Source organism: Microtus pennsylvanicus, chromosome 14 (genome assembly GCF_037038515.1).
Source record: "Microtus pennsylvanicus isolate mMicPen1 chromosome 14, mMicPen1.hap1, whole genome shotgun sequence".
In the NCBI taxonomy this organism is placed as follows: Eukaryota; Metazoa; Chordata; class Mammalia; order Rodentia; family Cricetidae; genus Microtus; species Microtus pennsylvanicus.
In genome coordinates, this window is record NC_134592.1 from 15,479,782 (window position 1) to 15,492,732 (window position 12,951).

The 12,951-nt window shown below is 38.6% G+C and overlaps 1 protein-coding gene across 3 annotated transcripts in view; it reads left to right on the forward strand.

The window, feature by feature from the left end:
* The window catches only part of Btbd7 (BTB domain containing 7), an 85,732-nt gene that overhangs the window by 56,775 nt on the left and 16,006 nt on the right, over positions 1-12,951 (forward strand). For all 3 annotated transcript variants that reach the window (XM_075948760.1, XM_075948762.1, XM_075948761.1), the window contains exons 6-7: positions 1,753-1,913; positions 12,484-12,627. In XM_075948760.1, the coding sequence (XP_075804875.1) occupies positions 1,753-1,913; positions 12,484-12,627 (305 nt within the window). The remainder of the gene's footprint in view (positions 1-1,752; positions 1,914-12,483; positions 12,628-12,951) is intronic.

Sequence of the window (12,951 nt, forward strand, 5' to 3'; positions counted from 1 at the left end):
TTCATTCTGTATGTCCAACACTCTGTGTCTCCTTGGCATGTCCTCTGTGTCTTGATTATCCCTACTATTTCCTGGAAGTCCTGCCTATATGTCCTGCCTAGCTACTGGCCGTTGAGTTTTTTGTTACAACAATTGTAGTGATACATAAATAAATCTTAAAAAGAAGATCCTTAAAAAAAAATAATTGTAAGTCAGAGATACTGATAGTAAAGGACTTGCCTTGAATACAAGGTCCTAGATTTATCTTCAACATCACAAACATACAAATTATTTTCTCTATATATATTATCTTTATATAGAGAGAATATATACATATATTTTTCTCACGTGATTTAAAAAAGATGTATTTGCTTACAAAATAAAAATTTGAGCTGGGCATGGTGGTGCATTCCTTTATTCTCAGCAGTGAAGAGGTAGGGGCAGACAGATTTCTTTGAGTTAAAGGCCAGTTTGGGTCTACATAATGAGTTTTAAGACAGCCAGGGCTATGTAGTGAGACCCCCGTCTCCAAAAAACAAAACAAACAAAAGATTGTCACTTATTATCAACAATAAAGATCATATTCATTGTAAAAATTATCAAATTTTAAGAAAAATATGTAGCCCCCTCAATTACAGATATAATTAAATATTTTGAAAATTTATAGTTTTCTTTATACCAGTATCATAAATGTATTTGCTTTTCTTTAGATATTCCTGTCACATTAATACCTAATGAAAAATAACTATCTCTTGCTCAGGACAGAGGACTTAAATGTCAAATACTAAAGATTCACCCATGTGCAGTAACAGACCCGTGTTAAGGAAATTTAGATGCTTAGAACTAGGCAGAATGAATGTACGTTAGATTTTGCTCCTTTGGATATAGGTGATTAATATATTATTAAATTACCATTATACATGAGTAGCCTGAGTTGGGCATGGTAGTGCATGTCTATAAACCCAGAATTTAGGAAGTAGGGGTAGGAGGATCAGAAAAAAGTTCAGACTCATCATCCTTAGCAAACTATTAAGTTGGACTCCAGCCTGGATTATGTGAAACCATTCCCCTCCCCTTATCACACATGTTACCATGACTAGAAATAGCATATACCTTGCAGTGTGCCTCTTATATTAAAACTGATCACAGCCTTGATATTAACAAATTGTCATTTTTCTTACTTTGAGTTAATGTACATAAAAAGAATCATTTAGTAGAGAAGTCATAAAGAATGTTCCTACATTATAGACAGTGTACTTTCTCTTTGTTGAAAAACTTGTATATTAAATTATAACCTTTTTTTTTTTTTTTTTGATTTTTGAGACAGGGTTTCTCTGTGGCTTTGGAGCCTTTCCCGGAACTAGCTCTGTAGACCAGGCTGGTCTCGAATTCACAGAGATCCGCCTGCCTCTGCCTCCCGAGTGCTGGGATTAAAAGCGTGCGCCACCTTTTTTAAAGCAGATGTTCTTACATACAAAGTTAGTACTAGGGTTTTATATAGTAAAGAGGAAAGTAAAACTGCCCGTAGGACCAACAAGATGGCTGAGTGGGTAAAGGTGTTTGTTGCCCAAGTCTGATTACTTAAGTTTGATCCTTGAAACCCATGATGGAAGAAGGAACCAAATTCCAAAAATCGTACTCTGAACTTCACACTCAATACCATGGCACATACACACCCACACACACACATGTACACAAGTTTCTTGGAAAGAAAAAGACTATGTCTGTGAATATTGGGATTTCACTGAAGGCTTTTCCTTTTCTGTTTCACAGAGCCAAACCTACTGAGTGGCACTGCACATAGTGTGAACAAAAGAGGTGTGAAAAGAAGAGACCTGGACATGGAAGAACTTCGAGAGGTCCTTTCTTCTCTCTTGCCCTTTGTGCGGATTGAACACATCTTGCCTATAAATAGTGAAGTCTTAAATGATGCTGTAAGTTTTGTTTCTTCATTCCTTTCAGAGAAAGAATGCCAAGCTTATCCTATATTAATTTTTATAAATAATTTCTCCTGGGAAGTAGAAGAAGACAAGATCTTCTGAGTAAATTGGGAGCATGGGGACCTTAGGAGAGGGTTGAAGGGGAGGGCAGAGGCAGGGAGGAGAGCAGAGAAAAAGGTAGTGTTCAATGAAAATCAATTTAAAAAATTAAAAAATTATGACACCATCAAAAATAATAATTTCTCCTACTAACAAAGTACTTGAAACTAGATTTCCTGAGGACAGAAACAATTATCTGTTTGGTACAATGTTATGTCCCTAGTGTCTGACAGGGTGCAAAAAAATTGTGCTTGGTGCTGATGTTTTGTGGGTAAGTGGGTCTTGATTCCAAGAACATAGTCTTTTGTATGTTTATTTTGTGTTTTGGTTTTAGGGCTTTTTGTTTTGATTTGTTTTGTTGTTTTTCAAAACAGTTTCCTTGTGTTGCCCTGACTGTCCTGGAATGTGCTCAGGAACGTAATTTTTAAGGGAAATAATTTGTCATTTATCAGTATAAATCAGTTTGATATCTATGAAAAGAAAAGATAGAAATTATTACCTTTGCAGACTCTTCAAGAACAGGAGCAAATCACAGGAGGAACATGGACTCATCTATGAGTGTGATTCAGACTCAGTTAAAAATTTATAGAGCTGGGCACACTTTAATCCCAATATTCAGGAAGCAGAGGCAGGTAGATCGCTGTGAGTTCTAAGACTCACAGGGCAACAAGAGACATTGTCTTGAAAATAACAGAAAGAAGGGGGGCAATATATGTTAATGGAGTTAACCCATAATTTGTAAATGATTTTATCTCAGTTTTTTGTTGATATTTATTGAGCTCTACATTTTTCTCTACTCCCCTCCCTGCCTCTCCCATCCCCACTTCAACCCTCTCCCAAAGTCCCCATGCTCCCAGTTTACTCAGGATATCTTGTCTTTTTCTACTTTCTACTTCCCATGTAGATTAGATCTCTATGTAAATCTCTCTTAGTGTCCGCATTGTTGTCTAAATTCTCTGGAATTGTGGTTTGTAGGTTGGCTTTCTTTGCTTTATGTTTAAAACCCACCTATGAGGGAGTACATGTGATAATTGTCTTTCTTTGTCTGGGTTACCTCACTCAAAATAATGTTTTTTAGCTCCGTCCATTTTCCTGCAAAATTCAAGCTGTCATTTTTCTGCTGTGTAATACCTCATTGTATAAATGTACCACATTTTCCTTATCCATTCTTCGGTCGAGGTGCATTCAGGTTGTTCCAGGTTCTGGCTATGACAAACAATGGTGCTATGAACATAGTTGAGCACATGTCCTTGTGGCACGATTGAGCATCCTTTGGATATATACCCAAAAATGTATTACTGGGTCTTGAGGAAGGTTGTTCCCTAATTTTCGGAGAAATCGCCACATTGACATCCAAAGGGGTTGTACCAGCTTGCATTCCCACCAGCAATGCAGAGTGCTCCCTTTTCCCCCACAACCTCTCCAACATAAGTTGTCGTCAGTGCTTTTGATCTTGGCCATTGTTACAGGTGTAAGATGGAATCTCAGAGTTGTTTTGATTTGCATTTCTCTGATGACTAAGGATGTTGAATATTTCCTCAAGTGTCTTTCAGCCATTTTAGATTCCTCTGTTGAGAGTTCTCTGTTTAGGTCAATACTCCATGTTTTTTATTGGATTATGTGTTCTTTTGATGACCAATTTCTTGAGTTCTTTGTATATTTTAGAGATAAGACCTCTGTCTGATGTGGGGTTAGTGAAGATCTTTTCCCATTCTGTAGGCTGTCGTTTTGTCTTGTTGACAGTGTCCTTTTGCTTTACAGAAGCTTTTCCGTTTCAGGAAGTCCCATTTATTGTTTCTCTCAGTGTCTGTACTGCTGGGGTTATACTTAGGAAGTGGTTCCCTGTATCAATATGTTCAAGTATACCTCCCACTATCTCTTCTATAAGGTTCAGTGTGGCTGGCTTTATGTTGAGGTCTTTGATCCATTTGGACTTGAGTTTTGTGCATGGTGATAGATATGGGTCTATTTTCATTCTTCTACATGTTGATATCCAGTTATGCCAGCACCACTTGTTAAATATGCTTTCTTTTTACCATGTGATATATTTTGCTTCTTTGACAAAGATCAGGTGTTTGAAGATGTATGGATTGATATCTGGGTCTTCTATTCAGTTCCATTGGTCCTCCTGTCTGTTTTAGGCCAATACCAGGCTGTTTTCAGTACTGTAACTCTGTAGTAGAGTTTGAAGTCAGGGATTGTGATGCCTCCAGAAGTTCTTTTATTGTACAGTATTGTTTTTGCTATCCTGGGTTTTTTGCTTTTCCATATGAAGTTGAGTACTGTTCTTTTGAGGTCTTTGAAGAATTTTGCTGGGCATTATGTTGAATCTGTGTAAATGATTTTTTTTTAAAGGCTGTGTCTTGGGCAGTGATGGCACACGCCTTTAATCCCAGCACTTGGGAGGCAGAGGCAGGCGGATCTCTGTGAGTCTAAAGTCAGTCTGGTTTACAAGAACTAGTTCCAGGACAGGCTCTAAAGCTACAGGAAACCCTGTCTCTAAACACACACACATACACACACACAATGGCTATGTGTTTGCATATGTGTGTACATTTGTACCTAGGCACAAAGATCAAAAGAGGACATCAGAGCTCTGCAAGCTGTGTGTGTGTGTGTGTGTGTGTGCGCGCGCGCGCGCGTGTGCGCGTGTGTGTACTTGTACCTAAGCACAGAGACCAAAAGAGAGCATCAGAGATCTGCAAGCTAGTTTACAGGTCTTTGCAGGATACCTTGCTTGTGACATTAGTGCTAGAATCTAAATTTGGGTCCTCATGATTGCTCTAGAGCCGTCTCTAGCCCCTAAAGTAATGTTTTAGAAGAATTGCTCACATACATATATTTCCCCTCTTTCCAGATTACTGGAATTAAAGGTGAACTCTACCAACTTGCCCAGGCCTACTTGCCTTCTCGTGTTTTTAATTTGCTTTTTCATGATGATCAGTGATGTTGAGCATGTTTTCATATGCCCTCTTGACCCTCTTGCTTTCTTTTGAAAAACGTTTGTTAGGGGTTTTTATTTTTAATTTTTGCTACTAAGCTGATGTCTTTATTAAGATTTCAACTGCTGTGATAAAATATTATGACCGAAAGCAACTTGGTGAGGAGAGGGTTTATTTCAGCTTACAAGCTGCTCAGCACAGTCCATCACTGAAGGAAGTCAGGGTAGGAAGGGATGCAGAGCCCATGTAAGAATGCTGCTTACTGGCTTGCTCCTTGTTGCTTGGTTTTTGGTTTTTGGTTTGTTTGTTTAGTCTTTCTAGACAGCATTGTAAACCTAGACCGCAGTTTCCCGGCTGACCAGACCGGAGTAATCACACAAAAATTGTATTAATTACAACACTGGCCAATTCCTCAGTCATATTTCTAGCCAGCTCTTACATCTTAAATTAACCCATTTCTACTAATCTATGTATCATTATGAGGCTGTGGCATACCGATAAGGTTCTGGCATCTTTCTCCTTTGGCAACTGTGTGGTATCTGCCTGGCTCCACCTTTTTTCTCTATCTCTGTTTGGATTACCCACCTGGATATACTTCGCCCTGCCATAAGCCAAAGCAGCTTCTTTATTAACCAGTGGTAATAAAACATATTCACAGCATACAGAGGAAATCCCACATCACATGTGTAACAGCTCTAGCTGCCCTGGAACTCACTTTGTAGATCAGACTGACCTCGGTCTCAAAGAGATCCACCAGCCTCTGTCTCCCAAGTGCTAGGATTAAAGGCATACACCACCACCACGTGGCAAATCTGCTTTCTTTTATTTATTCATTCATTTATTTACTTATTTGTTTATTTATTTATTATGTATACAATATTCTGTCTGTGTGTATGCCTGCAGGCCAGAAGAGGGCACCAGACCCTATTACAGATGGTTGCGAGCCACCATGTAGTTGCTGGGAATTGAACTCAGGACCTTTGGTAGAGCAGGCAATGTTCTTAACCTCTGAGCCATCTCTCCAGCCCACAAATCTGTTTTCTTATAGCACCCATGACAATCAGCCCAGGGGCACCACTGCCCACAGTAGACTGGACCTATATCTTTATCATTCAAGAAAATGCTCTACAGACTTGCCTACAGGCCAATCCTATGGAAACATTTTCTCAGTTAAGATTCATTCTTTCCAAATGATCCTAGTTTATGTCAATTTAACATAAACTAACCAGCACAATTGAGTATCTTTCACAGTTTATATAGTAATCTCTATCAGATGTAAATCTGCAAGTATTTTATCCCACTCTGAAGCTGTCCTTCACTCTTGTTTCCTGCACAGAACTTTCAGTTTGATACAATTCCATTTGTCTCTTTTTACTTTTGTTGCCTGTGCAAACCTTGCCTAAAAGCTTTTACCTGTGTTTTATATTATATAGTTTGATGTCTTTTAATCCACTCGGAATTACTTTTTGGGAGGAGTGAGAGGTAGGAATCTGACTTTACTGCATATGGATATTTGATTTTCCAAACGTTTTTTGCACAAGCTACTACCAAATCAGGCACACTTCCCAACCAAACAGTAAGTATGCCTATCATGAGACAAGTTTGAAAAAGAGTTTGTTTTTGCTGGGTGGTGGTGGCACACTCCTTTAATCTAGCACTCAGGAGGGAGAGGCAGGCGCATCTCTGTGATTTTGAGACCAGCCTGGTCTACAGAGCTAGTTCCAGGACAGGCACCAAAGCTACAGAGAAACCCTGTCTCGGGGAAAAAAAAAAAGTGCAATAATACAGGATATTATGGATATTTAAGTATTTTTCTTATCTATGAGCAGGTTATCTTTCCATTTATTTGTATATTTTTCCATTTTTTTATGAATACAGCTTCATGTTCCCAAAGATAGTCTTCAACTTCTGATTCTCCTGCCTCAACCACCTAGTGTTCGGTTTGCAGGCAGTTTATTTGGTGCTAGTGATTGAACCCAGGACTTTATGACTGCTATGTAAACTTTTACCAACTGGCTACAAACTCAACCCCTGTACTTAGGTATTTTTTTTTCTTGTAGCTATTATAAATAATACGCTTTTCTCAACTTTTTTCATACAGCTATTAGTGTTTAGGAATGCTATTGGTTGTTAAGTGTTGATTTTTTTTATCTTGCTACTTTGGTTTTTTGGGGGCTTTCGTTTTGGTTGTGGGGGTGTTTGTTTTGTTTTCTGGGTTTTGTTTTTTGGGGGTTTTATTTGGATTTTTGGTGGGTTTTTTTTGTTTTGTTTTGTTTCGGGGTTTTTTTTGGTATTGTTTTTTGAGACAGTTTCTCTGTGTAACAGCCTTAGCTGTCCTGGGACTCACTCTATAGACTAGGCTAGCCTTGAACTCACAGAGATCTGCCTGCCTCTGCCTCCCAAGTGCTGGAATAAAAGGTGTGTGCCACCACCACCCAGCCTTAATTTATTTATTTATTTATTTTGGTTTTTCGAGACAGGGTTTCTCTGTGGCTTTTGGAGCCCGTCCTGGAACTAGCTCTTGTAGACCAGGCTGGCTGGCCTTGAACTCACAGAGATCTGCCAGCCTCTGCCTCCCGAATGCTGGGATTAAAGGCGTGCGCCACCACCGTCCGGCCCAGCCTTAATTTATTAAATCCAAAAATTTAACAAGTTTTTATAAATAAGATCATGACATCTACCAACAATGACATTTTACCTTCCTTCCATCTTGAATCCTTTTTATTTCTTTCTCTTGCAGAATTGCTTTGGCTAAGACCCCAGTATTGTGCTGAGTAGAGATGACAACAAGAATGGTCATCTTTGTCTCCTTTGAGACCTTACACCTTTTCCCCATTCAGTATGATGTTAGCCATGAGTATGTAATATATAGCCTCTATCATAGTGGGGTAAATTTCTTCTGTATCTAACTTACTTAGTTTTTAATCATAAAGGGAGCTTGAATTTTGTTGTACCTATAGACATTATATATTTACCCTTCGTTTTGTGAATGTGATACATCAGATTTGAACTATCTTTGCATCCCTGGGATGGCCACCTGATGATGGTGGATCCTTTTTCTTTTTTTTTTAATAATTTGTTTATTTGTATTTTATATATATATTTTATATCTATATTGGTATTCTGCCTGCACGTATGTCTGTGTACAGGCATCACACCCCTTGAAACAGGATTTAGAAACAGTTACAAGCTGTTATGTGGGTGCTGGGAATTGAACCTGGGTCCTCTGAAAGCAACCAGTGTTCTTTATAGCTAATAGATCAAGGCAAAATGAAATTTCACATTATCTACCAGTTTGTTGCTATTTCATCCTCCTGCACAAATCCTTAAGCTTCGTTATTATATATAGAAAGAATGTTTTATTTATTGTTGAAAAAGGATTTCTGGCCAGGTGGTGGTGGTACATACCTTCAACCTAGCAATCTGGAGTTAGAGGCAGGAGGATCTATGAGTGTGAGGCCAGCCTGATCTACAGAGTGAGTTCTAGTACAACCAGTGCTACACAGGGAAACCTGTCTTTAGGAGAAAAATAATTAATTAAATGTTTTTTCTTAGTTCCACTTTCAGTTTCCTCGGTTGTCAATGGTTTATCTCAGTTTTCAATTTCTAAATTTCTTGAGGATTTACTTATTTTTATTTTATACTGTATTTGCCAATGTACCACACATGTTCCTAGTGCCTAAGGGAAATCAGAAAAGGCATCAGCTTTCCTGAAACTGGAGTTACAGACAGTTGCGAGCCACCATGTGGTGAATAATTGCTGTTAATAACTGAGCCATTTCTTCAGCTCTGGTTTTTCTATTTCTCCTCTTCTTTGTTATTATTCTTTTATGTGTATGAATATATGTTAGTCAGGATTCTCTAGAGGAACAGAACTGATAGACTTGCAAACAATTCCTTTTTCCATGTCCTTTATACACTGCCACCAGATGATGTGGCCCAGATTTAAGGTAGATCTTTTCAACTCAGACAGTCTGGTTTTAGGGTGAGCTTTTCCACTTCAAATAATCAAGAAAAATCCCTCACTGGTGTACCCAGCCTTGGTACACCTTGGTATAGCTGCTTGGGTTTTAGTTAATTCCAGATGTAATTAAGTTGATAACCAAGAATAGCCAGCACAGGGTGCTTTGTCTGCATATGTATCTGTGTACCATGTGTATGCCTGGTGCTCACAGAAGCTAGAAGAGGACATCAGATCCCCTAGAGCTGGAGTTAGAGGTGGTTATGAACTACTATGTGGATAAAATGGAAGTTTAACCCCAGTCCACTGAAAGAACAGCCTATGCGCTTAACCTGAGCCATCTCTCCAGCTCTGGTTTTCTGTCTCTATTTCTTGTTGATTTAGTTGTGATAGGTTGTATATGTCTATGAATTGATCTATTCTACATTATTCAGTTTGTTGGCATATATACGTTCCATTTTGTTTCTGTGGAATCAATTATATAATGTCTCCCTTTTCTTTTTTTTTCTTTTTTTTTTTTTTTGTTTTTTCAAGACGGTATCGCAGTAGTTTTAGAGCCTGTCCTGGAACTAGTTTGTAGACCAGGCTGGCCTCGAACTCACAGAGATCCACCTACCTCTGCCTCCCAAGTGCTGGGATTAAAGGCATGCGCCACCACCACCTGGCTTCCCTTTTCATTTTTTAAATTTTGCTATTTCAACCTTTTTTTCTTTGTCTGGCTGAGGTTTGGTAATCTTTAATAATTTTTTAAAAGACCAACTCTTGGGCTGGCCAGATAACCCCAGACTTGTTCTTGCTCTGTTTGTATTATCTTGGGGTATGATGTTAACTGTTTAGAGATCATTCTTCTAGAGTTCTCCAATGAAGAAGTGATAACTCTTCTAGATATAAACCATATATTGTACACTAATATCTAACAAGTTAGAGAACGTAGCCTTAAATATATACTGATTAAAATAAGAATTAAATAGCATAATTATCAATAAGTGTGGTACTAGATTAGCTGCTTAACAAAACAAAGAAAATGTCTTTTGTTGCACATGAAACTGGTTCTTTTTTGGATTTTCGAGACAGGGTTTCTCCGTAGCTTTTGGTTCCTATCCTGGAACTAGCTCTTGTAGACCAGGCTGGCCTCAAACTCACAGAGATCCGCCGCCTGCCTCTGCCTCCCGAGTGCTGGGATTAAAGGCGTGCGCCACCACCGCCCGGCTGAAACTGGTTCTTGTTAGAACCCTTCCCTGAAGAGTTATTGGTAGCTAATGGTTGCTGGAGGGTGGGGAGAGAAAGTTGTTTTCTTCAGTGATACAGCCACTGTTAAGTTGCTTATGCTCCAGTAAATAGCCCCTTTCCCACTCTTGCAAGCAACTATGTTTAAAGTCAGTGACACTACACAGCAAGCAAAAGACATGAAAATAGAGATTCTTGGGAAGGGGCTCTGTGGGAGAAAGATGGGAGAGGGTAACAGTGGTGACAGTTACATTATATACATGTGTGAAACTGTTAAAGAATAAGTATATGAACTTTCTGATTAGAAAAAGATATTGTCTTTGCTAGTAATTACATGCATACCAAAGAATACAAAATAAAGTAGTAAGTTATTTGTCCCTAGGGAGCCAGTAAGCTTTGAAATGCTGCTACTGTCCTAGGTGGGAAATACATTGGCACCTTTTTAACACTGTTGATTGCAGCAGTTTGGAGATAGCAGTTAGACATGTTATCAAGAGCCATCAATGTGTTCATACTCTTTGGTCTTGTCATTTCTTCTTTCTGAAACTGTCCCTATTAGGAATAAATATGTGTGCATGTATTTGTATATACACTCAGATGCTTAATATTATTTAAATATTTGACAGTATTTTAAATTTCTATTAAGTCTGAAAACAAGACTATGTGAATATCTAAGAGAATATTTTGCTGCCTTGAATAATAAAAATAACGCCTTTTTGCTGTAACGGCCATCTTTCAGTAACTCACCAAAATGACAAACACAAAGGGAAAGAGGAGGGGCATGCTCTGTATGTTCTCTAGGCCCTTTAGGAAGTGTGGAGTTGTTCCTTTGGTTATATACATGGTAATCTACAAGAAGGGTGATACTGTAGACATCAAGGGATTGGGCACTGTTCAAAAAGGAATGCCCCGTAAGTGTTACCATGACAAAACCAGAAGAGTCTACAGTGTCACCCAGAATGCCATGGGCATCATTGTAAACAAGTTAAATGCAGATAGAGCACATTAATCACTAAGCACTCTAAGAGCAGAGACAGTTTCTTGAAGTGGGTGAAAGGAAATGATCAGAAGAAAAAAAGAGAAGGGCACCTGGAATCAGCTGAAGTGCCATGCTGCTCCACCCAGAGAAGCAGTTTGTGAGGACTGATGGGAAGGAAGGAGCCTGAACTGTTGGAGCCTATTTCATACGAATTCATAGCCTAATATACAAAAAGAAATAAAAGTATCACAACACCAGGAAGAATAATACATGTCTTTAATCCCAGCACTCCAGTTTCTCTTTCCAGAATTCTTCTATTCTGGCGGCCCCGCCTCTACTTCCTGCCTGGCTACTGGCCAATCAGCGGTTTATTAAAACAATGCAAGTGACAGGGTACAAGACCATTGTCTCACAGCACATCAGCATTCCCAGCAAGATTGATTCTTGTATTTTTTTTTTTTTAGGAAAGTATTGTTGGGACATTGGTTAGGAACTCTGTGGACTGCCATGTTCTCTTAGTAGGTGCAAGTGCATACCATGCTGAGTGTTTAGTGTTGCTGTTGTTTAATCTTTACCATCACAGTAGGACCTAAGATGCTTCATTTATGGGTTCATAACATATATGAGGAAACCACAGGGTGACACTTAAATATCTTAATCTTCTGGCTCCCTGATTCTACAACCACACAGGTGCCCTCCAGTGAGGACCTTAAGCTTAAATAAGGCATCTGTGGTCACATAGATAATAATAAAATAATTTAAACTAGCCGGGCAGTGATTGTGCATGTCTTTAATCCCAGCACTTGGGAGGCAGAGTCAGGCTGATCTCTGTGAGTTCAAGGCCAGCCTGGTCCAACACTGATACAGGGCCCATGCCTAAAGAAATCTCACCAATAAACTGAAAAGTGTTCACGTATTTTCTGATTTGGGCTATTTTAGGGTTGGTCTCAGGTCACACTCCCTGAAAGAGAACACTGTGTAGTGTCTTGTGCTGTCAGTAAGGCCAATTCCATGTTATTTTTGTCTCGGTTGAGGGTGGGTGCAAGTAAAATGAGGAAGGGGAAAAAGTCAGTTGTAAAGTGTTGTGCAAATTAATCTAAATTAATATATCTTTGTAAAAACATCATTCTTCTAAAGGAAATGGGCAGTTATAGTATTTCCATATTGCTGAAATCTTTACTACTACTAAACATTTATGGTATTGCTATATTTACATAATAATATTCCTAAGCTCTTACTTAAATGGTGGCAAAGTTTCTGTGGTGTGTTTTATAGGTGTAAATATTGTTGTCTTCTATTATTTACTGCATATATTTGTTTATCTTTTTTTAAGAAAAATGTTTGTTTGTTTTTAAGATGAAAAGAGGCTTGATCAGTACTCCCCCATCAGATATGCTTCCTACAACTGAAGGAGGAAAGTCAAATGCCTGGTTACGGCAAAAAAATGCAGGCATATATGTTCGTCCTCGGCTGTTTTCTCCCTATGTGGAAGAAGCAAAGGTAATGATAGAGGAGTTTATTGCCAACCAGATACACAGACATTTACTGTTCGGAAATGGCCCAGACATCTATTAATAGGGAAAATGAAAGTAAATTCTAGTTTGTTAGTAATTTTCTGAAATGTTTAATTATCAAAGATGATTTAAAAACTTGTTAAGAGGTGTTTTATCTCATTGCCTTGTAAATCATTGTAATTACATGGCATAGCTGTGCTTTACGATCTGGAGAGCAGGGAAATGTCTAAAGTAGACTTCATTTGCTTGTCTTCCTCATAAACTAAGAGACATGGGATTTCTCGAAGTAATGTTCCAAAATAGCTGACTT